Raw genomic sequence first — 23,043 nt, 5'->3', positions numbered from 1 at the left:
CAGGATTTACAAGATTTAAGTGGGCCCCAGACTCAAGAAGATACGGAATCCAGAGCGCACGATTCAAGATAATTCAGAATGAAGGACTCACGACTTGGAACTGTTCGGGATTTCAGTATTCAGAATACATGGCTCAGGATGCAGGATTCAAAATTCCGGGTCCGTTTTTGTGTGGATTTTTAATTAAGAACCCAAGGCTCAGAACTCAAAACTCAAGTGCAAATTCCTAATTCCGGGTTAAGCAAGCAGGATTCGGATTCGAAAATGTACGATCTAGGATTCAAGACATGCGAATTGACACTCAACACTTAAGAGGATGCTGGATAGAAACGCATAATTCAGAGGAATTCAAGAGTCAAGACGAATCAGTGTTTTCGATTTAGGGCTCAACGCTCAGAGGTTAAGAGTATTCAGAACACAAGGTACAGAATGCAGGAGTCAAAATTACAGATTAAAGGTCCAGGGTCCTAAAGGTTCAGAATTTTTAGAAACCGAGACTAAATAATTCCGTACACTGATTTCAGGTTCTAAACTTTTGAACCTCAAGGAAGATTCAAGATTTAAGATCCAAGAGGATTCACGACTCGGCACTCAAGGGAGGAGAGATGACATATAGGATTCAGAATGCACGATTCAAGACCCAGGAAGGTTTCAGGATTAAGGATTCACGGCTTGGGACACAAATTTTAAAATACGTAGGTAGTTGAAGATTCAGGATTCGAAAATACGGGTTAAAGGCCCACAATTTTGAAAATTCCGAATATTAGACCCAAAGTTCGGATCTCCAGAGGATTTGCATTTCAGGCAACAATGCAAAATTTGGTTTCAATCATTCAGGATTTGGGATTCAAAACCTACAACTCAGTACACATGATCCTGGATAAAAATTCATGGTTCAAAATTTACAAATTAGGATCTAAGTGGACTCAAGGCTCAAGAAGATACGAGATCCAGAGCGCACGATTCAAGATTCAAGGATTAACGAGTTGAGTCTCAACACCGATCGGGGCTTCAGTATTTAAAATACATGGCTCAGGATGTGGGATTCAAAATTCCGGATTGAAGATCTGTTTTTGTGTGGATTTAGAATTCAGAACCCAAGGCTCAGGGAATTCTGAATTCGGGGTTTAAGATGCTGGATTCAGTTTCCAAAGGCTCAGGGGTCAAGAGGGTTCAATATTCAGGATACAGGATTCAAGACTTAAGAAGATTCAGGAATTACGACCCATGACCCATAATCCTGATTATGAAAATCCTGAACGAAACCATATAATTATGATGTAATCCTGCATCGTATCTGAGCCTACATAATTAGCAATTTTAATTGATAGTTTAATGCGGATTGTGTAATTAGTGAAATCATGCAGGTACCTCCTACGACTATAAATAATTCACGATAGCGAAGTGTATTAACTATCCAGCTTGGTTGAAACATGCATATTGGTCTGTTTTTCTTGGTGGTAAGTTTGCAAATGACGGATTCAGTTTACTTTTTGATCCTCAAACAGGTGGCCATCTCCCGTGCTGAAATGGACAAACTGATTCCAAACCGAGGTAAGTCATGGAGGAACTGTGCGAGATGATTGACGCGATTTTCAGGTCCGAAAGGCTCACATCAAAAAACGCTACCACTGATACGTCCATTATCCGAATCGCTCTCGAGCTTCTTCGCACAAATCACCCACCCGAGTGGTTTCGTTCACCTGTTTTTGCCAGCGAACCTTCTGAAGAAGTTATACGAGATGAAAGATGGATTGCTGTCTCACGCACAAGACGTTGTAGACGCGAACGGCGCTCTCACCCACTCCTTTCCGTTGTCAGCAACAGAAATAAAGCATTAAAAATAATTTGATTAATTCTACCACGAACAAGGGACAAAGTACCTACGTCTGGGGTTGGTTTTTCAATTAGTAATTAGGGGAATTTGTATATTTCCAGTTGTACATTATATCGCTTATACACATTTTCGAACGCAACAATGCAGCTATCCTACACCTGCATTTTAAAATATCAAAATTCGAATTTTAAAGCTTGATTATTGGATCATGGACCTAATTTTTAAAATGGAACACCCTGTACCTACACTTTAATCGAACAAGGTATATTAAATTCTTTTCCAAAATATAACACTAAATTGGTATTACAACTTATGAAGAGAATTTAATAATCTTCATCTTCAATAAAAATACAGGGTGTTCCATTCAGAAAGGTGATGTCAGGATAAAAAAAAACAACCTTTCACTTGTTATCGTTTATTAAATGCCAGGGACGTACAGGAAGGGTAAATAGTTTAGGATCAGAAGTTATCCATACTGGCATTTGAGTCAGGTACAATTGTTCACATAAAAAAAATGGTTTTTCTTCGTTAAGTCCATCTTGATTGGCGACCCGTGAGTGAGCTCACCTACAAAGACAAGTTTAACAAGAAACGCAATGGGCAGATACTTACAGGATGGAGCAAAAATACCACGCTAGACTTGACTGTAAAATAAACATAAAAATAACAACTTTCCTGTACAAATGGGTACAGGGTGTCTCATATTTGCGACACTCATCTCCGTAATCGTTAATGCTATTAAAAAAACTATTACCGCGTCGCATGTGGCAGTTCCTAGAATAAGTAGAAGGGATCAGGAAAAAAATTGTGGAAATAGGCTAATTTTTAAAATGGAACACCCTGTCTACTTTAATCTAAAAATGTATATTACATTATTTTCCAAAATATAACACCAACTTGGTATTACAACTTATGAAGAGAATATTTTAACATCGTCCAAGATTAAAAATACAGGGTGTTCCATTCAGAAAGGTGAAGGTCAGGATAAAAAAAACAATCTTTCACTTGTTATCGTTTATTAAATGCCGGGGACGTACAGGAAGGGTAAATAGTTTAGGATCTGGAGTTAGCCATACTGGCATTTGAGTCAGGTACAATTGTTCACATAAAAAATGGTATTTCTCGTTAAGTACATCTTGATTGGTGACCTGTGATTGAGCTCACCTACAAAGACAAGTTTAACAAGAAACGCAATCGGCAGATACTTACAGGATGGGGGAAAAATACCACTCTAGACTCGACTGTAAAATAAACATAAAAATAACAACTTTCCTGTACAAATGGGTACAGGGTGTCTCATATTTGCGACACTCATCTCCGTAATCGTTAATGCTATTAAAAAAACTATTATCCGCGTCGCATGTGGCAGTTCCCGGAATAAGGGATCAGGTAAAAAAATTTGTGGATATATACGCTAATTTTTAAAATGGAACTCCCTGTATACTTTATTCTAAAAAGGAATATTTAATTCTATTCCAAAATATAACACCAAATTGATATTACAACTTATGAAGAGAATATTTTAATATCGTCCAAGATTAAAAATACAGGGTGTTCCATTCAGAAACGTGATGTCAGGATAAAAAAACCTTTCACTATCGTTTATTAAATGCCAGGGACGTACAGGAAGGGTAAATAGTTTAGGAGTAGGAGTAATCCATACTGGCATTTGAGTGAGGTACAATTGTTCACATAAAAAAATGGTTTTTCTTCGTTAAGTCCATCTTGATTGGTGACCTGTGATTGAGCTCACCTACAAAGACAAGTTTTACCAGAAACGCAATGGGCAGATACTTACAGGATGGGGCAAAAATACCACACGAGACTTGACGGTAAAATAAACATAAAAATAACAACTTTCCTGAACAAATGAATATACAGAGTGTCTCATATTTGCGACACTCGTCTCCGTAATCGTTAATGCTATTTAAAAAAAACTATTATCCGCGTCGCATGTGACAGTTCTCGGAATAAGGGATCAGGTAAAAAATTTGTGGAAATACCTACGCTAATTTTTAAAATGGAACACCCTGTATACTATATTCTAAAAAGGTAGATTAAATTCTTTTCTAAAATATAACACCAAACTGGTACTACAACTTATGAAGAGAATATTTTAATATCGTCCAATATTAAAAATACAGGGTGTTCCATTCAGAAAGGTGATGTCAGGATAAAAAAACAACCTTTCACTTGTTATCGTTTATTAAATGCCAGGGACGTACAGGAAGGGTAAATAGTTTAGGAGTATGAGTTATCCATACTGGCATTTGAGTCAGAGGTGCAATTGTTCACATAAAAAAATGGTTTTTCTTCGTTAAGTCAATCTTGATTGGTGACCTGTGATTGAGCTCACCTACAAAGACAAGTTTAACAAGAAACGCAATGGGCAGATACTTACAGGATGGGGCAAAAATACCACTCTAGACTTGACTGTAAAATAAACATAAAAATAGCAACTTTCCTGTGCAAATTGGTACAGGGTGTCTCATATTTGCGACACTCGTCTCCGTAATCGTTAATGCTATTAAAAAAAACTATTATCCGCGTCGCATGTGGCAGTTCCCAGAATAAGTAGAAGGGATCAGGTAAAAAAAATTGTGGAAATAGGCTAATTTTTAAAATGGAACACCCTGTATACTTTAATCTAAAAATGTATATTAAATTATTTTCCAAAATATAACACCAACTTGGTATTACAACTTATGAAGAGAATATTTTAACATCGTCCAAGATTAAAAATACAGGGTGTTCCATTCAGAAAGGTGAAGGTCAGGATAAAAAAAACAATCTTTCACTTGTTATCGTTTATTAAATGCCAGGGACGTACAGGAAGGGTAAATAGTTTAGGATCAGGAGTTATCCATACTGGCATTTGAGTCAGGTACAATTCTTCACATAAAAAATGGTTTTTCTTCGTTAAGTTCATCTTGATTGGTTACCGGTGATTGAGCCCACCTTCACAGACAAGTTTAACAAGAAACGCAATGGGCAGATACTTACAGGATGGGGCAAAAATACCACACGAGACTTGACTGTAAACATAAAAATAACAACTTTCCTGTACAAATGGGTACAGGGTGTCTCATATTTGCGACACTCATCTCCGTAATCGTTAATGCTATTAAAAAAAACTATTATCCGCGTCGCATGTGACAGTTCCCAGAATAATGGATCAGGTAAAAAAATTTGTGGAAATAGCTAATTTTTAAAATGGAACACCCTGTATACTTTAATCTAAAAAGGTATATTAAATTCTTTTCCAAAATATAACACCAAATTGGTATTACAACTTATGAAGAGAATATTGTAATATCGTCCAAGATTAAAAATACAGGGTGTTCCATTCAGAAAGGTGATGTCAGGATAAAAAAACAATCTTTCACTTGTTATCGTTTATTAAATGCCAGGGACGCAGAGTAAGGGTAAATAGTTTAGGATCAGGAGTTATCCATACTGGCATTTGAGTCAGGTACAATTGTTCACATAAAAAACGAAACGAAAACTAGAAACGTAATGGGCAGATACTTACAGGATGGGGAAAAAATACCACTCTAGACTTGACTGCAAAATGAACATAAAAATAACAACTTTCCTGTACAAATGGGTACAGGTGTCTCATATTTGCGACACTCGTCTCCATATTCGTTAATGCTATTAAAAAACTATTATCCGCGTCGCATGTGGCAGTTCCCAGAATAATAAGGGATCGGGTAAAAAAATTTGTGGAAATACGCTAATTTTTAAAATGGAACACCCTGTATACTTTAATCTAAAATACCTATATTAAATTCTTTTCCAAAATATAACACCAAATTGGTATTACAACTTATGAAGAGAATATTTTAATATCATCCAAGATTAAAAATACAGGGTGTTCCATTCAGAAAGGTGACGTCAGGATAAAAAAAACAACCTTTCATTTGTTATCGTTTATTAAATGCCAGGGACGTACAGGAAGGGTATAGTTTAGGATCAGGAGTTATCCATACTGGCATTTGAGTCAGGTACAATTGTTCACATAAAAAAAATGGTTTTTCTTTGTCAAGTCCATCTTGATTGGTGACCTGTGCTTGAGCTCACCTACAAAGGCAAGTTTTAACAAGAAACGCAATGGGCAGATACATACAGGATGGGGCAAAAATACCACTCTAGACTTGACTGTAAAGTAAACATAAAAATAACAACTTTCCTGTACAAATGGGTACAGGGTGTCTCATATTTGCGACACTCGTCTCCGTAATCGTTAATGCTATTAAAAAAACTATTATCCGCGTCGCATGTGACAGTTCCCAGAATAAGGGATCAGGTAAAAAAATTTGTGGAAATAGCTAATTTTTAAAATGGAACACCCTGTATACTTTAATCTAAAAAGGTATATTAAATTCTTTTCCAAAATATAACGCCAAATTGGTATTACAACTTATGAAGAGAATATTTTAAAATCGTCCAAGATTAAAAATACAGGGTGTTCCATTCAGAAAGGTGATGTCAAGATAAAACAATCTTTCCCTTGTTATCGTTTATTAAATGCCAGGGACGTACAGGAAGGGTAAATAGTTTAGGATCAGGAGTTATCCATACTGGCATTTGACTCAGGTACAATTGTTCACATAAAAAAATGGTTTTTCTTCGTAAAGTCCATCTTTGATTGGCGACCGTGATTGAGCTCACCTACAAAGACAAAAGTTTTAACAAGAAACGCAATTGGCAGATACTTACAGGATGGGGCAAAAACACCACTCTAGATTTGACTGTAAAATAAACATAAAAATAACAACTTTTTCCTGTACAAATGGGTACAGGGTGTCTCATATTTGCAATAGTCATCTCCGTAATCGATAATGCTATTAAAAAAACTATTATCCACGTCGCATGTGGCAGTTCCTAGAATAAGTAGAAGGGATCAGGTAAAAAAATTTGTGGAAAAACGCTAATTTTTAAAAAGGAACACCCTGTATATATTAATCTAAAAAGGTACATTAAATTCGTTTCCAAAATATAACACCAAACTGGTATTACAACTTATGAAGAGAATATTTTAATATCGTCCAAAGATTAAAAATACAGGGTGTTCCATTCAAAAAGGTGATGTCAGGATAAAAAAACAACCTTTCACTTATTATCGTTTATTAAATGCCAGGGACGTACAGGAAGGGTAAATAGTTTAGGATCAGGAGTTATCCATACTGGCATTTGAGTCAGGTACAATTGTTCACATAAAAAAATGGTTTTTCTTCGTTAAAGTCCATCTTGATTGAGCTCACCTACAAAGACAAGTTTAACAAGAAACACAATGGGCAGATACTTACAGGATGGGGCAAAAATACCACGCGAGACTTGACTGTAAAATAAACATAGAAATAACAACTTTCCTGTACAAATGATGCATGTTATCTTTATATTCAAAGAAAAAAATAGTCAGTAGATTATATAAAATTAGGTTACAATCACTAAATCACTTTATACAGATTCGGGGTGAGTAGCGGGCGCACCGCCCGTTTTACTTTCCAAAGAGAACGGGGGTATCCGACAGTCGAACGAGTAGCCATCCTCTCTCTCCATCCTAAACGTGCCCCTAGAAATCCAAGGAGAATGATCATGCTCATTTGTCGAAGCCGCCGATTTTACCACATGTGACCGCTGGGCGCCTGCAGGCTGACGTGACTACTGTACTGGAAGGCGGGCAGCGCTCGGGTCAGCGCGGGCTCTTGACCGACGACCCCTCGACCTCTTACCGTCTCCAGCGTGCCCGATAACGAGAATATCCTCCAGTGTCTTTCGCGCAGTTGCACTGAGAGATTGCCTAAGTTTTCTAAACGTATACAGTACCGCCACTGCAACAACAAAAAAAAAACAAAATGCCGGGTCTGGTTTGCCATGGACTCACCCAGTAAACTGAGTTGGTGTGCGATTCTCTACATCCCATATAAAAGGGGATCACAGTTACGCGAATATTTTCGGTCGTCTCCTTGTGGACGTCGGAGAGCTCCAGCCAGGGGTGGTTCTTGTTCTGCCATGCCCTTAGCGTCTCTTGAGATGTGAACGGTGGATCTGAAAATGTCCAGAGTGATTAAGTCTACTACTTTTGGACCACTCTCTAAATGGATAGCTTAAATTAGGCCAATTGACACTGTACACAATCAACTGCGTCACCGAGGAAGTAAACAATCCGGCTAAAAATAGCCTACCTTTGTCAGGGTTGTGTGCCAAGAACTTGTCGAAAAGTTCATGCTGCAGAGGTGACTTCTCGGCGCTCGCGTACGGTATGATATCCTCGTGGGCGACGTAGTCCAAGCCCGGTATCGCGTAGAGACTGCGCGACGACTCCTGGTTGCCTAAAAACGTTACAGCTTCGGTTTGGGCTCGCTACAACGGGCCGATTGATAAAACGTTCGCACGCGAACACCCAACTTACGATGTAGGGACAGTCACGTTGATCGATGAGGACCTGGTAGAAGGTGTGCGTACGTCCTCGCACCTCCTTGTTGACCGCGGCCGACTCGTCGTCGCCGTCGCGCTGCTGATGGGGCAGGTCACGATCGTAGACCCGAGCGAGCCAGGGGAAGAGCACCACGCCGCGATAGCCGAAGACGCGATGCAGGAGAAGCTGCCCAGTTTCGTACTTGCCGCTGAGTTTCGGCTGCTCGAGCTTGCCGACTTCGGCCAATCTACAAACAAATTGCGTCTCACTCACATAACCTCAAACTTCCACCAGAAACGAATTTAACGAATGAATTTACTCACCTGGCGAATTGTCGAGTGTTTGCCTGAATTCGTCTGCACAAAATACATCGTTTAACACTCAGAGATAACATTCCCATTTTACATTTTCGTTTCAACTGCAACGTTTCTGCGCAATGTCGACGCGCATTTTACTTGCCGTGATTATTTTTAGGGAAAAATCGATCGGAAACTGTCAAACGAACGTGGAAATTAAAGGGATTTTTTTCAAATAAAGAACATGATCGGTCGGTTTTTGTAAATGAAGTTGCTGGCGAGTGACACTGGAAATTTTGAAAGTTTCGTTGACGGTTGTAATTGGCGTTTGCTCAAAGTTGTCAACTTTTTATAGATAAATTCCTTCGTTATTTCGCGATGGACTGCGGAAAAGGCGAGGCCGTTATGGAATGTGAGGATGTTTCAAGAGAATGTAATAATTGCAGGAAAAGTGAGTGATTGTCCATTTTGTAGTTAGACGATAATGCGAATTTGTTTAAAAACGAAAAAATCAAAATTGCAAATTTTAAGTGTATGTGGTAGAGCGCATGCGCTTTCGTCAGATGTTTTCCCATGTGATTACAGTGTCACCAATCGCACATACCAAACTCCCTAGAATTTGTACAGTACCATACAGGGTGCTCAAATCAATTGTTAATAGATTAATTATATCTGATAAAATCTGTCACAAGCGTCAAAGCTAGTAAAATTTGGCACAGGTTTTTGCGTTGTTTTCATCCTCTATATCTACAAATAATCTACTAATCTATTAATCTACAAATAATTTTTTATTTTATTGTTTTATTTTTGTATATACATTATTCACAGGGTCAACAAGCTGCCCTTTAAGTGCATATTCTCCCCTCCTTGTTTCAAAAACTGTAATTTTTTGAATGACAACTTTTAAGCGGAGCACTCTCTATCCAAAAGTCTGACACTAAAAAAGATTTAAAAATATTTGATATAGATTAAGAAAGCTTTAAAAAAATTAATTTATTTCACAACCTTTTTTTAAAATTGTTTTAAATCTTTAGTTAATAATTTATTTTAGAATTTTTTTTAAATCACTTGAGTTTTTTTTTAATATTGTGTGTTATATTTTTGAAAATAGAATGTAATTGCTGTCCTTTTACGTTAAAATATAGATGGTGTTCTATTTAAAAAATTGAGGTTAGGTCCGCCAGATTGTTCCACAATCATTTTCAAGAAACTGTTGTAATACACATTTTTCTGTATCTCTTTTAACTCAGAATATATACGGCAATTCTGAAATTGACATGTTTTATTTTCTCCCGTATCTCGCGAGCGAATATTTTCAAATTTTTATATTATCATCTAAAGTTGTCCCTATAAGAGTGGGGAAAATGGGACACCTTGTACGTGGAATATTTACTGGATCCAGGAGTATGAAATAAGCCTGGCAGGGCTTCCACAGTACTTTTTGGGAAGATTATCAGATCCTTTTCTCCAAAGTAATATGGCAGAGAAAGTATGTCTGGGGAATCTGAGGGGGGGGGGGGTGCTCCATACAGGAGTAGTTTCTGCATAGGAGGACTAGATAACTCTTTTTGATATAACGCTCTGTACTATTTTTTGAGAAGATTATCAGGTCCCCTTCTCCAAAGACTGCAGAAAAAGTAGCTCCGGGGTTTGGGGGGGGCGGGGGGGGGGGCGATATGGAACACCCTCAACAGTTGAAAGCCCAGCAGTAGCAGTAGTAGGAGGACTCGACAAATCTTTTTCATGGAACGCTCTGTACTTTCATGGGGGTATTCATATAATGAAAATGGAACTATGCTACACTGGGGGTATGGAATAGCCCCCCGTCCCATCGGTAACACAGGGCTCCCACAGTAGTTTTTGGTATGATGATCATAAAAATTAATAAAAAAATTAATTAAAATAATTAATAATAATTTACTTTATCCTCTCCTCCAAAGAAGTATTTCAGAGAGAGTAGGTTCGGAGGTTTACAGTCTTCCGAACTATCCTGGACTCTAGATTTTGGATTCTGGATTACGATACTTGATTGGAGCTGTGTTATTCCGTGTGTATTTCAATCAAAGATAGCATATTAAATTCTCTTTTCAAAAAATAACCACATTAAAAAAATTCAAGTCTTTTTGAAATTTTTTTAATCATTTGAACCCTTTTTGATTGTTTGAAATCTTTTAATTATTTTGAATCGTTTTTGAATTTTGTTCATTCCTGATGGTGTGTTATATTTTTGAAAAGAGAATTTAATACGCTATCTTTTTTTATTAAAATGTGCAGGATGTTTCATGTAAAAAATAAGGTTAGTCCGATAACTTTTTTAACTGGTCCCATTAGTTATTTTGAAAACGGATAAAGAAACTTTTGTAATAAACATTTTTCCGCATCTCTTCCAAAAAGAAAAATATAAGGTCTCAATTTAAGGTCTCAAGAAAAAATGTTTTCCCGAGAAATTTTGGTGTAGTCGATTTTTGGTAAAAAAGGAAGGTTGTACACTGCCTTTTTTTGAGGCCCGAAAAAAAAATTGTCTCAGATCGACCGGGAAAAAAATATTTCTTATAGAATGTGCCCTGTAGGATCCATAATTTCAAACCGTTTTAAGATTGGGCTACCAGTTCAAAAGTTACAGCCCTTTGAATTTTCTTTCGAATTTGGTTTCTAGTCTATAACTTTTGATTTAGAAGTCTAATCGAAAAAGTACGAATTGTTTTGGATTCTACGCCCCAAAATTAATTAGAAAAAGTGTTTTCCCGAGAAATTTTGGTGTAGTCGATTTTTGGTAAAAAAGGAAGGTTACACACTGCCGTTTTTTGAGGCCCGAAAAAAAATTGTCTCAGATCGACCGGGAAAAAAGTATTTCTTATAGAATGTGCCCTGTAGAATCCATAATTTCAAACAGTTCGAAGATTGGGCTACTAGTTCGAAAGTTACAGCCCTTTGAATTTTCTTTCGAATTTCTTTTAATTATTTTGAATCGTTTTTGAATGTTGTTCATTCCTGGTGTGTTATATTTTTGAAAATAGAATTTAATACGCTATCTTTATTAAAGTGTACAGGATGTTTCATGTAAAAAATAAGGTTAGTCCGATAACTTTTTTAACTGGCCCCATATAGTTATTTTGAAAACGGATAAAGAATCTTTTGTGATAAACATTTTTCGTATCCCTTCCAACAAAGAAAAATATAGGTTCTCGATCTGAAGTTAACGATTTTTTTATTTTTCTCCGTATCTTTTAGGGAAGGGAATATTGTCAAATTTTGATTTGAGTCAAAAAGAGCGCATGGTGTAAAAGTGTCGAAAATGGGACAAATGTACATAAAAATACCGTCGCAGTAGTCCATATCTCCCTCCTTTTAGTGGCTCTCAAACAAAATTGAAAAAATGGCGATGCTCAGTCTTAAAAGCAAAATGTGATTCTGTTCGTCTGTACCTCCGTCCGTCTCTCTGGGTAGAAATAGAAAATTTACGCGTTTTTCATTTGTTTCTTCGTCATTTTTGCGTTCTGTTCTTAATTATTGGAAAAGATGGAAAGTGGAAGGCCGATGAAACTGGAAGACGAAAAGTTGATTGCCCGCGGCCCAAAACAGGAGAGTAGGTAACAGAGCAACAAACTAGAGACCAAGGTTGGAAATCTGAAGACTGGAAACAGGATTGATATCTGGAATGGAATGGAGCTGTGGGCCGACATTTTTTCACCATTTCTAAGAGGACATATGGAGTACATTTTTTGGAAAATTCTTAGATAGATTTCCATGGAGATCTATAGTCCCCCCCCCCTCTCTCTCTTCTCTCTTCTGTACCTGGTAGTGTTTCCGTTACACTATTTTCAAGGCAGCATCTAAAGCTAGTTAGTGCAGAATTGTGAGCGAAACTTACTCCCCGCCCCCCACTTACACTTACTTCATTTTGAGTTTTCGGATATCAGAAAGGAGTTACAGCACCCCCTAACCCCCTTGTCATATTTGAAAAAAACTGAAAACCGGCAACATTGCAACGGCAAATAGAAAATGGTTGGTGGTCCAAAACCCGAAACTGAAAATGGTGGTTGGTGGCGCGAATCAAGGCTGGTGGCAAAGGAAACTGTTGAACCCCGAAACAGGGAACGAGCAGAGTTGGAACAAAATGCTATACTTTGATTGGTGTGTTTTTACCTCGTGACTGATTTCTCTTTTCGTTTCAGGGTAATCGTGTGAACGATGCCGGAAAACGTAGAGCTTCAGCAGCTTGTCGACGAGGAACTCGAAGACGACGCCAGTAGCCAGCCGAAACGCAGCCTATGCAACTGCCCATACCTAGGACTGATACTAGCAACCCTAAGCTCCCTTTTCTTCTCGCTTTGCTCCGTGATCGTAAAATGGATGACCGACGTCGATCCGATCGCTTTGGCCGCCTACCGCTACATCGGCGTTCTCCTGCCCGCCATACCGATCCTAATCTACAAGCAGGAGTACGTCTTCCCGAAGGGGAAACGCATCATGCTGCTGCTGCGCTCGTTCACCGGTACGGCGGCGCTCATGCTGAGCTTCTACGCGTTCCGGCACATGCCGCTGGCGGACGCGTCGGTGATCGTCTTCTCGGTGCCCGTGTTTACGGCGGTCTTCGCGCGCATGTTCCTGAAGGAGCCGTGCGGCGTCTTTAGCGTATTTTCGGTTATTTTGACGCTGATCGGCGTCGTGTTCATCACGCGGCCGCCTTTGCTGTTCAGCGAGACCGTGGACGCGCTGGGCAGCTCGAGCGAGAAGTCCGAGATTTGGGGTGCGGTCGCCGCGTTCTCGGCGACGCTGTTCGGCGCGAGCGCGTACGTGCTGTTGAGGGCGCTGAAGGGTATACACTTCTCTGTGATCATGACTAACTTCGGGTCGTTCGCGTTGGTCCAGTGTCTTTTGGTGACGTGGATTATCGGCGGACTCTGCGTGCCACCGTGCGGGACCGATCGGTACTTGATAGTCGCCTTGGCTCTCTTCAGCTTCGGCGGGCAGATACTGCTGACCGTCGCGCTGCAGATGGAGCAAGCCGGTCCGGTCGCGATCGCGCGCAGTAGTGATATCGTGTTCGCTTTCATTTGGCAAGTTTGGTTTTTCGACGAGGTACCAAATAAGTACTCGGTCGGTGGAGCGTTCCTAGTCATGACTTCAGTCATACTGACTGCTCTCCGCAAGTGGGTTCTCGCTCTGCCCGATAACGCTAGCTTAAAAACCAAACTTAATATCTTATCAAAGTAGACCCGACTGATTATTGCAGCTATATCGGTTTATTCTAGTCAGCTTCATTTTGATTCTTGTGATTTGCCTAGTCGTTCTGGATGAGAGTCTTGGGGGGCCAAAAGAATTTTGTTTCTAGTTGACAGGCACAATTGACATATCTGTCAATTGATGCAATTGACATCTGTCATTAGAACAACTAAAATAGGAAGACATATCTATCAATTGCTGCGAATGTCACAGACAGATGTGTCAATTACTGCGAATGTGACAGCTAGACCTGTCAGTTACTGAGAATGTGACAGATAGATCTGTCATTTACTGCAAATCTGACAGATGTGTCAATTGCTGCGAATGTGACAGATAGATCTGTCATTTACTGCGAATCTGACAGATAGATGTGTCAATTTAAGAAAAAAATTGCCTATGGCCCTTTCAACTCCTTCCTAGTTTTGGATGTAATCGTACTGTGAAAATTAGATCGATAAAAATATTTTTTCATCAATCTAATCGTATGTATTCGGCGTCCTTTGAAATTGTGACACAGTATTATCTTCTCTTGCAGGGTTAGGATATGTCTAACTCGTAAATTCTAAATACTCCTAGGATTAGTATTCATGTTCACTACTACCGTAACACGGCGCAATAAAATTGGTGCAGCGTTCCGTTTTGAAAATAAGCGATGGCGTGGAGTACTGTGTAAAATGAAGTGGACGAAGTCGTCGTATTGCACAGTTACTCCATCTGTTAAACACTGTCTAGATGAAGGTCTTATTCTGTGGTCTAGAAGTAGATTATTGATTGTTTGGTTTAATCATTACATATGTATTTTTGTGTAAAATGTTTTGTTTGTTTGCTCTAATCAATAAATTTGTTTATAAATAACGATTGCGCCTTATATTTTCAAGAAGATGGTATTATTAATCTTTGTGACCGTTTGACACTCTTAGATTGGGAGGTGTTACACTCGGGGTTGTCTCAAATGCTTCGCAATGAAAAGTAAAAGAGCTCTACACAGAGCTATTTTTTAAAATCTACGCTCGTATAATGCAAGAGAAGAACCAAGATCTTGCCTTCCTCCAACATTTTCCAGGTATTCACAATAAAGTTTCACATCACCAGTACATGTGTCTCATCCAGAAGTTCTACCTACTCCCTTTAATTCTGACACTTCGTTTTCAAGATATTCGCTTCAATTTCACCAATAGATGTCTCGTCCAGACGATCCATTTTGCCGTTGTGAATACTCCCCTCCCAGAAACCTTTTCCAACATTCGTTCTTAAAGTTTTGCCATCACGAATGAATATATTTCTTCCAGACGCCCCAATCGCCCATTGTAAGTGCCTTCCTCCGACAATCCGCTCTTGAAATGTAAGGAATTATAACCGATCACGATAAGGAGTCGAGGAGGGGGATTAGGGTTGGCACAGAAATTGATTCCTTTCGGTGAGACCTTTCAAGAGTACCTACCATTAAGGATAAAACCAGTTCCTCCCCTCCCCGAACCCCCTATTTTGATAAAAGGTAAGAACGAAGGGCAGTAGTTGGTAGAAAACAGTTCCTTTTGTTGAGAGCTTCAAAAATCTATTTCTATCCCCATCCCAACGCCACCCACTGATCTCGAAAAGGAGTCACGCAGGAATGTCATAGTTTGTAGAAACCAATTCATTTCCATGAGACCTTTCATTAGAATACCATGAAGGGTAAACGTGCACCCACCTCCCCCAATTTTTAAGCTTTACTTGGCACTACTAAAGACATGCGTATGCAACTCTGAGACCTATTGGTTGTCGTATGTAAAAATTATGCACCTGTTTTACTTTCAAAAACGGCATTTCAGGAAATAATTCATGTGGGGAGGAGGGGGGGGGGCTTCTTACGACAACAAAATGTGACGACCCTTTTTTTACTTGTTAAAAATACCTACGCTAAAAGAGTGGTAAAGGGTAAAGGAAAGCGGGACAGTACTTGGAATAGAAGAAAAAGAGGGAGACCGCAGGAGGAAGAACAGGAAAGGGTAGGAAAAGCTAGAAGATAGCACGAAAGCAAAGGAGGGTGCAGAACACGGCAGGAGAGCAGAATGCAAGCGAGAGAGCAAGGAGAAAAAGAAAGTAGAGTAGTAAACGGGTAAGAGGTGGCAGAAGAAACGAGTAGTTTTTTCGGCCTTTGTTGGGATAGAGCTGAAAATTTGTAGGGGGGTGTAGGCAAAAGAAAGAGAACTCTGTTCAGTAGATGCTCTTCTCTAATTAAGTAGGCAATGTAAGGTTAAAAGAAAGACAGAACATAAATAATGACAAAGGGGAGGCAGGAAAAGAAGGGAGAAGGCATGAGACTATCAGAAGCCAAAGAAACGCAAGAGATGAGAAAAAGTGTAACGGGGCGGGAGAGAGAAGGGGCGCACGTAGAAGGAGGGTGGAGGAGTCCAATCAAGAGAGAAAAAAGATGAGAGAGGAATGAAAGGGGCTGACAGGACGCAAAAAAGCGGTTATGAGAGGAAAAAAATAAAGATGGAATTAATGCACGGAGGGGAGTAGGAGAGGGAAGGGGCAGGACCTAACGTTAGAGTGCAGCAGATAGCAAAAATGGTTAGGATAATACTGAACTGGGGAGGATAAGAAATGAATAAGTAGAGGAGAGCCGCAAGATGGCGACAACATATAGGGTGACAAGAAGCGGGACAGGGTAGGAGAGAATAAAGATCTGGAAAGTACAGAGGGCGGCAGAAAAGTGTGGAATAAGAAAAGAAAGGGAGTGATAGGGCGGGGAAAAACCAAGTACGTAAAATAAAGAAAAAGATAGCAGAAAAGCGGGAGAAAGTCTGAGAGGACAGGAGAGATCAGGGAAGGGAGCTACGAGGGAAGTGGATAGCAGGGAGGGGGTAGTTAAAACATCGCAGAACATCAACGAGTGAGAACGAGATGGATGGGGTACGAGCAATCAGAAAGGGCAGTAGCTTCTTGTCTAATGGGGAGGATTAACGGTATCGGGGACTGCAGCAAAGAGAAGTGTGTGAGCAAGGGTGAGAAGGTACGAGAGGACAGGTAACTTGTTGATTGAGGTTGATGTCGATAAATACTGAAAATTAGGTTGAATTAAATTGAAAAAAAGACTAAACCTCCTCCCTCCTCCTTACTCGTTTATTAGGTATACCATTTTTAAATAATCAGTAAGTATAGAGGAGGTTCCAAGTAATTTATACAATTGAAGAGCAGGGAAGAGTGGGAGAGAGTAGAAGATAATAGAAAAAATACAGCGTGAAGGGGCAAAACAGAGGGAAGTTCGGCAAAAGAAGGTGGTTGGTGAGATATGGTAGGAGAAAGAAAAACAGTATGAGAGAGCACACGGAGGATAGTAAAAGGGAGAGAAGAGGAGAAAGAAAACACAACAGGCAAGGGAGGTTATATTAAAAAAACACACAAGAGAGGGAATATGATATTAAAGAACAAAACATGGTGTAGCAGGAGAGTGCATGAGAAGGATGGGGAAGGCAGGAATAAGGACGGGAACGTATAAAAGGGCGATGCCGAACATGAAGAACAGGAAAGGGCAGGGCTGGGAAGAAGAAAGAGGGCATTAAGGACATAATGCAGTGAGGGAGGGATTAGTAGAAGGCAGGAAGGAACAGCACCGTGCGGAAGGGCATGAGAAGACAGCGGAAAGCCAATAAAGAAGAAGACAGAATGACACGAAAGAAGAAGGCATGAAGGACATGAGAATGCGGAAAACGATGGGAGAGAGTATACGAAAACGAGACAGAACGGGAGACAGGGAAAGGGACGGTACAGACAGACATAAGAGACGGAGAATTAGTGGACACCACAGCAAAAAAAAATCACGCGTAGGTAAGCTAAAAATAAGTTTCAATTAAACCTAACAAATATGTTTAAGTAAAAGAATTTTAATTTGTTTATTGTTTATTTTCTATAATTAACAATAATTTACATTTTTTAATAATAATTTTATTTATGTATGTAGGAACCGTAAAAAAATGGAACCGAAAATTACTGAAGCCACAGAACCGAAACCGGTACCGGAACCCTTAAACAATCATTCTACTTAAATAGTGCGGAACCGGTTCCAACCCTTGCTTAATTCTGACCCACGATCCGTAAAACCCTTCTCTTGTGCTTCTAGCGATAAAAAAACTCTGGACAGAATGAAAGCTTTCCAAGGCAACTGGGTTATCTAGAGCTTTTCACTTTCGTAGGCATTTCCCTATGCACTTTCCAGGGCTCTCAAACGAGTCGCATGATTTCTAAAGAGGATGTTTTCAGAGCTTTCGCTCATACTAGCGTTTTGTAATTGAGATTCCTGAACCCTTGCCAGAGTCATTTTTGACGCCCTTCTAGGCATTATTTAGTGGTTTCTAGATTCCTCCAGCTTTCGAAAGGAAGCAAACGGCCCCTGGAAAAGACACAATTGACTCTGAAAAGCAATAGAAATATGGAAACCTTCTGGATTCTGTGCAGGGTGCAGTTTTAAAACTCTGGAAAATCCAGAGCGTTTCTGAGCGTTTTCCAGTGTTCGAGTCCCCTCCTAAACTCATTTCAGGAATTGTAGGTGCCCTGTAACACATTGGTGAATTATCTAGGTATTGTGGAGCCCTTTCCCGGTTCGCCTAGTTTTGGATATGGTACAAAAGGGCTACGGACGCTCTCTGAAAGACGTAAAAGGTTATGAAAAGCGCTGGAAAGTGCTTACTACAGCCTCTATTCTAATGCAGTGCAGTTTTTCAAGGATTTTCTAGAACGTTCGTGAGGATTTTGAGCCGCCAGAAGGGTTTTCCATCCCGTCGTGAACTTTTGAAATTCATTTCAGAACTTTACTGCATCCCTTCCAGGGAGTAGTGCTGTCTGTGTACTCTCCAGAGCTTTATCAATGGCATTTTAAAGCGGTAGAGTTTTCCAAAGTTGCGCTAGAACACCCGTAAGGATTTTGTGCCAATAACAGCGCTTTATATGTACTTCTGGAACCTTTCTCCGGGCCCTAGCCTTTTTCAGAGATTTTAGGACTGTCTATCTTTGGAAAGGGAACAGAAATCTTTCTAAAACCCCAAAAAAAACGCAACAGACTCTATAAAACACTAAAAATCTTAGGAAAGCGTTTAAAAAGTGCCTCCTATACTACTTTCCAGGATTTTTGATGCACTATATGCACAATCAAGCGCTTTTTAGGTTTATGTAACTATGTAAAGGGCAAAGAAAGCCTTCGGAAGTTCCCGAAAAAATAAGAGAGTTTGGAAAACGCTACCAAGCTACTAGAAATCCTTCTAAATCCTTTCCAGGGCGTTATTGGTGGAATTTAAAAGCAGATGAGCTTTCTAGAGCTTTTCTAGAACTTCCGTGATCATTTTGAGCTTATACCATTGCATTTTCGAGAATTTTAAACCTCGCCCAGGTATTCTTTACTTCCTTTCCTTTTGAACTCTCTACACTCTTCACAGGGCCCCCTAGATTTTTTCCACAGTTGCTCTGGGTACTTTCTAGGGTTCATTAGGAAGTTGTAAGCGCTTTCTAGACTCTCCTAGTTCTGGGAATGGTACAGTTGAAAGTTTTTGAAGGAACATATTAGATCCTGAAAAGCACTAGAAAGCTTTGGAATATTTTGTAGGGGTTTTCAGGAAATTGGAATTTTCCAGAGTTATTAGGTATAGAAACTTCGTAAGCATACTATGCTTTCTCAAAGTTTCCCAGCCCTTCTTCACTTCCACATTCAAAAGCCTTCCAGGGACTATCAAGCGCTTTTTAGGTTCATCTAACTTGGAAAGGGCACATAACGCTTTCGAAAGCTCTAAAAAAATTAAAACTTCGGGAAAGTGCGAAAAGGCGTTTTGGACCCTACAAGTGAAACTCCAAACTATTGGAGTTTTTCAGAGCTTTCTTAGAATTTTCGTGAGTATCTTGATCCCCGGTTCCAGGCCCTTCTAGGAGCTGTAGAGCGATTTCCAAGCTTAACTCGATTTGAAAAGTCGCGCAGAAAGTACTTGAACGCCTTGAAAAAGACGTAAGAGACTCTTCAAAGAACCCAAAGGCTTGGAAGGGTCTTTTGGTCGCTTTTCTATGCAATTTTGAGTTTTCTAAACCTTTCCAGGGCCCTCTTTCGGAGATGTTAGGTGCTCACTATGACATCTGTGTTGTATCAATCGTGCTCTAGCTTTGAAGATGCCGCCGAAATCCCCTAAAACAGATAAAGGATTAAAAGCCTTAGAAAAGCCTATTCGACACTTTCCAAGGTCTTACAAAAAGAGTTTCTAAAGATTTTCCAGAATTCTCTTAAGATTTTGACCTTTTCCAATTTTTCTAAACACTTTCCTATAATCCCCAGATTCCCTCTAGTGACTTCAAGCACTCTCCATGTACCCTCCAGGGCTCCCTGGGAACTCTTGAAAGCTTTTTCGCCTTTCCAGTTCTGGAAAGAAAAAGAGACCTTGGAAGACACTAAAAGGATTTCTATACGTTTCTATACAAATCGCAAAATTACTGCAGAGAAACTTGACGCGAGGAGAATTGAGGGAGATTTTAAGGGAGTTTGAAAGGAAATTGAAAATTACTTGATAGGAACATGAAGGAAGTTTCACGTGAATTGAAAGGAAGTGGAGGAAACACGAGGAGTTTGAAGGGATCCAATTGAAAAAAGTTTGAGAATTGATTGGATCTGCCGCAAACAGACCGTAGGTCTTAGTTTATTTAATTCCTGAATGGCAACTTAAGTAAGAACATAATTTGTACTGTAAACACACTGCTTGATGCCAATCTAAGAACGTGCCTTGGGAACGAAAGCGGTTAAAAGGTCGATGGGCAGTGGAAACACAATCGTAGAGTTCTTCTCGGCCGAAATCGTGTTGAGGGTCTGCAGGTACCTCAGTTGTAGGGCCGCGGGCGACTCTGAGATAACGTCCGCGGCCTCCTTAAGCGCACGCGATGCCTTCATCTCGCCCTCCGCAGCAATAACCTTGGCTCTGGCTTCGCGCGACGCCTCCGCTTCGGCAGCCATCGCCCTCTGCAGTTGAGTCGGCAGACTCACGTCTTTACTATTGGGCATGCGCGTTATTTCACTGACAAACGGTTAGGGGTTGCTTACATTTCGACTCGTTCGACTTTAACTCCCCACGGATGGGTGGCTTCATCGAGTACTTCCTGCATCGCCGCCGAAATGGACTCGCGCTCCGATAGAACGTCGGTAAGGTTCTTCGTGCCCAGTATGTTTCTCAGGGAGGTCATCGCCAGCATCATCGTCGAGTGACTGCCAAATTAAAATCAACGTACATCCAGAGTACAATTTTTGGTGCACACCAAAAATTCAAATTCAAATTAATTCACGTTAATTTACATTAATTCAAATTAATTCACATTAATTCAAATTAATTCACGTTAATTTAAATTAATTCACGTTAATTTAAATTAATTCAAGTTAATTCAAATTTAATTCACGTTAATTCAAATTTAATTCACGTTAATTCAAATTAATACCAGTTAATTCGAATCAATTCACGTTAACTCAAATTAATTCACGCTAATGCGAATTAATTCACGTTAATTCGAATTAATTCACGTTAATTCAAATTAATTCACGTTAATTCAAATTAATTCACGTTAATTCAAATTAATTCACGTTAAATTAATTCGCGTTAATTCAAATTAATTCAGAGGAGTGTACACCAAAAATTCAAAGTTGTTTCCCCCTAGTCCAAGACACTTACCGGAAATCTGTAACCTTTACCACCGCATTGAGTGGATCTTCTACTCTGTAGTAGACCACGGCATCCACCATAATCGTTACCGCATCCTTCGTGAGAGCCTAAAAGACTTTGGAACCTTACACAAAACATACGGGTTGTTACCTCCTGAGCTGGTATATCAAATGAGACCGTTCGGAGATCGACGCAAGTGTAACTGTCAATGCATGGAAGCACGAAGAACGTACCGGGCCCGATCGCTCGACCTTTCTTCAATCTTCCCAGTCGAAAGATGACCGCGCGTTCGAACTCGGCTACGACCTACGAATTGGACAATGAGGCTCGTCCGTTTTAATGCACGACCAACTTACTTTAATGCAGACAAATACCGCCAGCGGCATCGTGAAGATGAAGAAGAGGATCGATGCGACCGTGACGATGCACTCGATTCGAGTTCCCATGGTGTGCTGAAAGCAAAAATCACTGTGTTAATTTTTATCAAATTTCTTTTGCTCTGGAAAGGGCAAACGAGAATGAAAAACTCTAAAGAGCTGCCAAAAATGCTGTGAGCATTTTAGATACTGCTCCCAAGAGCGTTCTAGGCTCTGGACAGAATTAAAGCTTTCCATGGCAGGTGCATTTCTAGAGCGTTTCAATTTTGTGGGCATTTTGAGCGTGATAGAGGGTTTTCTATGCAATTAAACTTTTAGATACGGATTTTCGAGTCCTCTAGATTCGTTCCAGAGACATTGAGCGCTCTCTATGCACTTTCCAGAGCTCTCGTGGGCTTTTTTGACTCGAGTAACTATGTAAAGGACCCTCCGAAAGCTCTCGAAAGTATCCAGAGTAGGCACTGGGAAGCACCAGAGGGTTCTGAAAAGCATTTTGGGGGATTTACAGAGTCTCATGAATTCTAAAGATGTTTCCAGTGCGTTTGAAGAACTTTCGCGTTTTGTAATCGCTTTTGAAACTCATAAACTCTTTCCATAGCCTTGTATATCATTTAGAGTAATTTTTTGAGCGGTTTCTAGATTCCCATAGCTTTCGAAATGACACGAACGGTTTTGGAAGGCTCTTGAAAAGACTCTAAAAGCACAGAAAGATTTGGGAAGCCTTCTGCATCCTTTACTTTATTTTAAAAGCGGTTGTATTTTCCAGAACTTTTCCGTGCATTTTTCCAGTGGTCAAATAATAATAATAATAATAACGTTTATTGACCTCATAAACACAAATACACTATAATCTTTTAGATACTGTAGCGCAGGAATTCCCTTCCCAGAGCGTCCTAAATTCCTTCTGGGAAATGTGCAGGATTTTCAAGAACCTTTTCTAGAAGATTTTGGGCTGAAAAAAAGCGTGTTGAACTTTTTTAATTTATTTCAGGCATTAGTAGTAGATCCCCTCCAGAGAGTAGTGCTCTTTATGTACTTTTCCGAGCTCTCCGGGTACTATTAAGTCCATTTTAGCGCCTCAGCTAGTATTGGAAAGGGAAAACACGGTCTGTAAAATAAGGGAAAGCCGAGGGGCAAGCAGTAGAAAGTTTTGAAAAACCTTCTAGGGGCTTCCCAAATCCTTATGAATGAATTTTAGAGCGCTAGGGTTTTCCAAAGCTTT

General features: G+C 39.8%; 4 protein-coding genes and 1 long non-coding RNA gene across 7 annotated transcripts; 2 read left to right on the top strand and 3 right to left on the bottom strand.

The window, feature by feature from the left end:
• Positions 1-746: 746 nt before the first annotated feature.
• Positions 747-1,841, top strand: LOC116161382. The gene is made up of 3 exons (XM_031474714.1): positions 747-1,460; positions 1,509-1,554; positions 1,600-1,841. The coding sequence occupies exons 1-3, from the start codon at positions 1,434-1,436 to the stop codon at positions 1,839-1,841; spliced, it is 315 nt and encodes a 104-aa protein (XP_031330574.1). The 5' UTR covers positions 747-1,433.
• Positions 1,842-6,950: 5,109 nt separating this feature from the next.
• Positions 6,951-8,843, bottom strand: LOC116161404 (polymerase delta-interacting protein 2). Its single transcript, XM_031474740.1, has 7 exons — positions 8,585-8,843; positions 8,256-8,508; positions 8,029-8,206; positions 7,728-7,891; positions 7,469-7,674; positions 7,150-7,415; positions 6,951-7,104 (listed from the first exon to the last, which is right to left on the bottom strand). Exons 1-6 carry the CDS (start codon positions 8,659-8,661, stop codon positions 7,301-7,303), a joined length of 993 nt encoding a protein of 330 aa, XP_031330600.1. The 5' UTR covers positions 8,662-8,843; the 3' UTR covers positions 6,951-7,104; positions 7,150-7,300.
• A 27-nt stretch (positions 8,844-8,870) lies between these two features.
• LOC116161403 (solute carrier family 35 member G1-like) lies at positions 8,871-14,641 on the top strand. Its single transcript, XM_031474738.1, has 2 exons — positions 8,871-9,008; positions 12,733-14,641. The coding sequence occupies exon 2, from the start codon at positions 12,749-12,751 to the stop codon at positions 13,772-13,774; it is 1,026 nt and encodes a 341-aa protein (XP_031330598.1). The 5' UTR covers positions 8,871-9,008; positions 12,733-12,748; the 3' UTR covers positions 13,775-14,641.
• A 3,065-nt stretch (positions 14,642-17,706) lies between these two features.
• LOC116161559 lies at positions 17,707-20,109 on the bottom strand. 3 transcript variants are annotated; one of them, XR_004143411.1, is made up of 4 exons: positions 19,994-20,109; positions 18,719-19,931; positions 18,206-18,669; positions 17,707-18,158 (listed from the first exon to the last, which is right to left on the bottom strand). It is a non-coding gene; the product is annotated as an uncharacterized LOC116161559 (long non-coding RNA). The 3 variants fall into 3 exon arrangements; XR_004143410.1 differs by having other exon boundaries at positions 18,206-19,544; positions 19,596-19,931; XR_004143409.1 differs by having other exon boundaries at positions 18,206-19,931.
• Positions 20,110-20,390: 281 nt separating this feature from the next.
• LOC116161557 (erythrocyte band 7 integral membrane protein-like) lies at positions 20,391-21,942 on the bottom strand. The gene is made up of 5 exons (XM_031474946.1): positions 21,801-21,942; positions 21,595-21,750; positions 21,454-21,551; positions 20,835-20,996; positions 20,391-20,784 (listed from the first exon to the last, which is right to left on the bottom strand). The coding sequence occupies exons 1-5, from the start codon at positions 21,888-21,890 to the stop codon at positions 20,508-20,510; spliced, it is 783 nt and encodes a 260-aa protein (XP_031330806.1). The 5' UTR covers positions 21,891-21,942; the 3' UTR covers positions 20,391-20,507.
• Between the last annotated feature and the right edge of the window lie 1,101 nt (positions 21,943-23,043).

Source organism: Photinus pyralis, unplaced genomic scaffold (assembly GCF_008802855.1).
Source record: "Photinus pyralis isolate 1611_PpyrPB1 unplaced genomic scaffold, Ppyr1.3 Ppyr1.4_LG10, whole genome shotgun sequence".
NCBI lineage: Eukaryota > Metazoa > Arthropoda > Insecta > Coleoptera > Lampyridae > Photinus > Photinus pyralis.
Note: the sequence above shows the minus strand (reverse complement) of the source record. Positions and strands in the feature narration are given on the sequence as shown.

What these genes read in the sequence shown, in the direction of transcription:
- LOC116161557 (XM_031474946.1), bottom strand. Translation starts at nt 21,890, where the DNA reads ATGGGAACTCGAATCGAGTGCATCGTCACGGTCGCATCGATCCTCTTC. An exon ending in CGGTATTTGTCTGCATTAAA is followed by an intron (nt 21,751 to 21,800) that starts GTAAGTTGGTCG and finishes TCCAATTCGTAG; the next exon opens with GTCGTAGCCGAGTTCGAACG. An exon ending in GTAAAGGTTACAGATTTCCG is followed by an intron (nt 20,997 to 21,453) that starts GTAAGTGTCTTG and finishes TTAATTTGGCAG; the next exon opens with TCACTCGACGATGATGCTGG.
- LOC116161404 (XM_031474740.1), bottom strand. Translation starts at nt 8,661, where the DNA reads ATGGGAATGTTATCTCTGAGTGTTAAACGATGTATTTTGTGCAGACGA. An exon ending in AACACTCGACAATTCGCCAG is followed by an intron (nt 8,509 to 8,584) that starts GTGAGTAAATTC and finishes ATTTGTTTGTAG; the next exon opens with ATTGGCCGAAGTCGGCAAGC. An exon ending in GGCACACAACCCTGACAAAG is followed by an intron (nt 7,892 to 8,028) that starts GTAGGCTATTTT and finishes GGACATTTTCAG; the next exon opens with ATCCACCGTTCACATCTCAA.
- LOC116161382 (XM_031474714.1), top strand. Translation starts at nt 1,434, where the DNA reads ATGCATATTGGTCTGTTTTTCTTGGTG. An exon ending in TTGGTCTGTTTTTCTTGGTG is followed by an intron (nt 1,461 to 1,508) that starts GTAAGTTTGCAA and finishes ATCCTCAAACAG; the next exon opens with GTGGCCATCTCCCGTGCTGA. An exon ending in CAAACTGATTCCAAACCGAG is followed by an intron (nt 1,555 to 1,599) that starts GTAAGTCATGGA and finishes CGCGATTTTCAG; the next exon opens with GTCCGAAAGGCTCACATCAA.
- LOC116161403 (XM_031474738.1), top strand. Translation starts at nt 12,749, where the DNA reads ATGCCGGAAAACGTAGAGCTTCAGCAGCTTGTCGACGAGGAACTCGAA.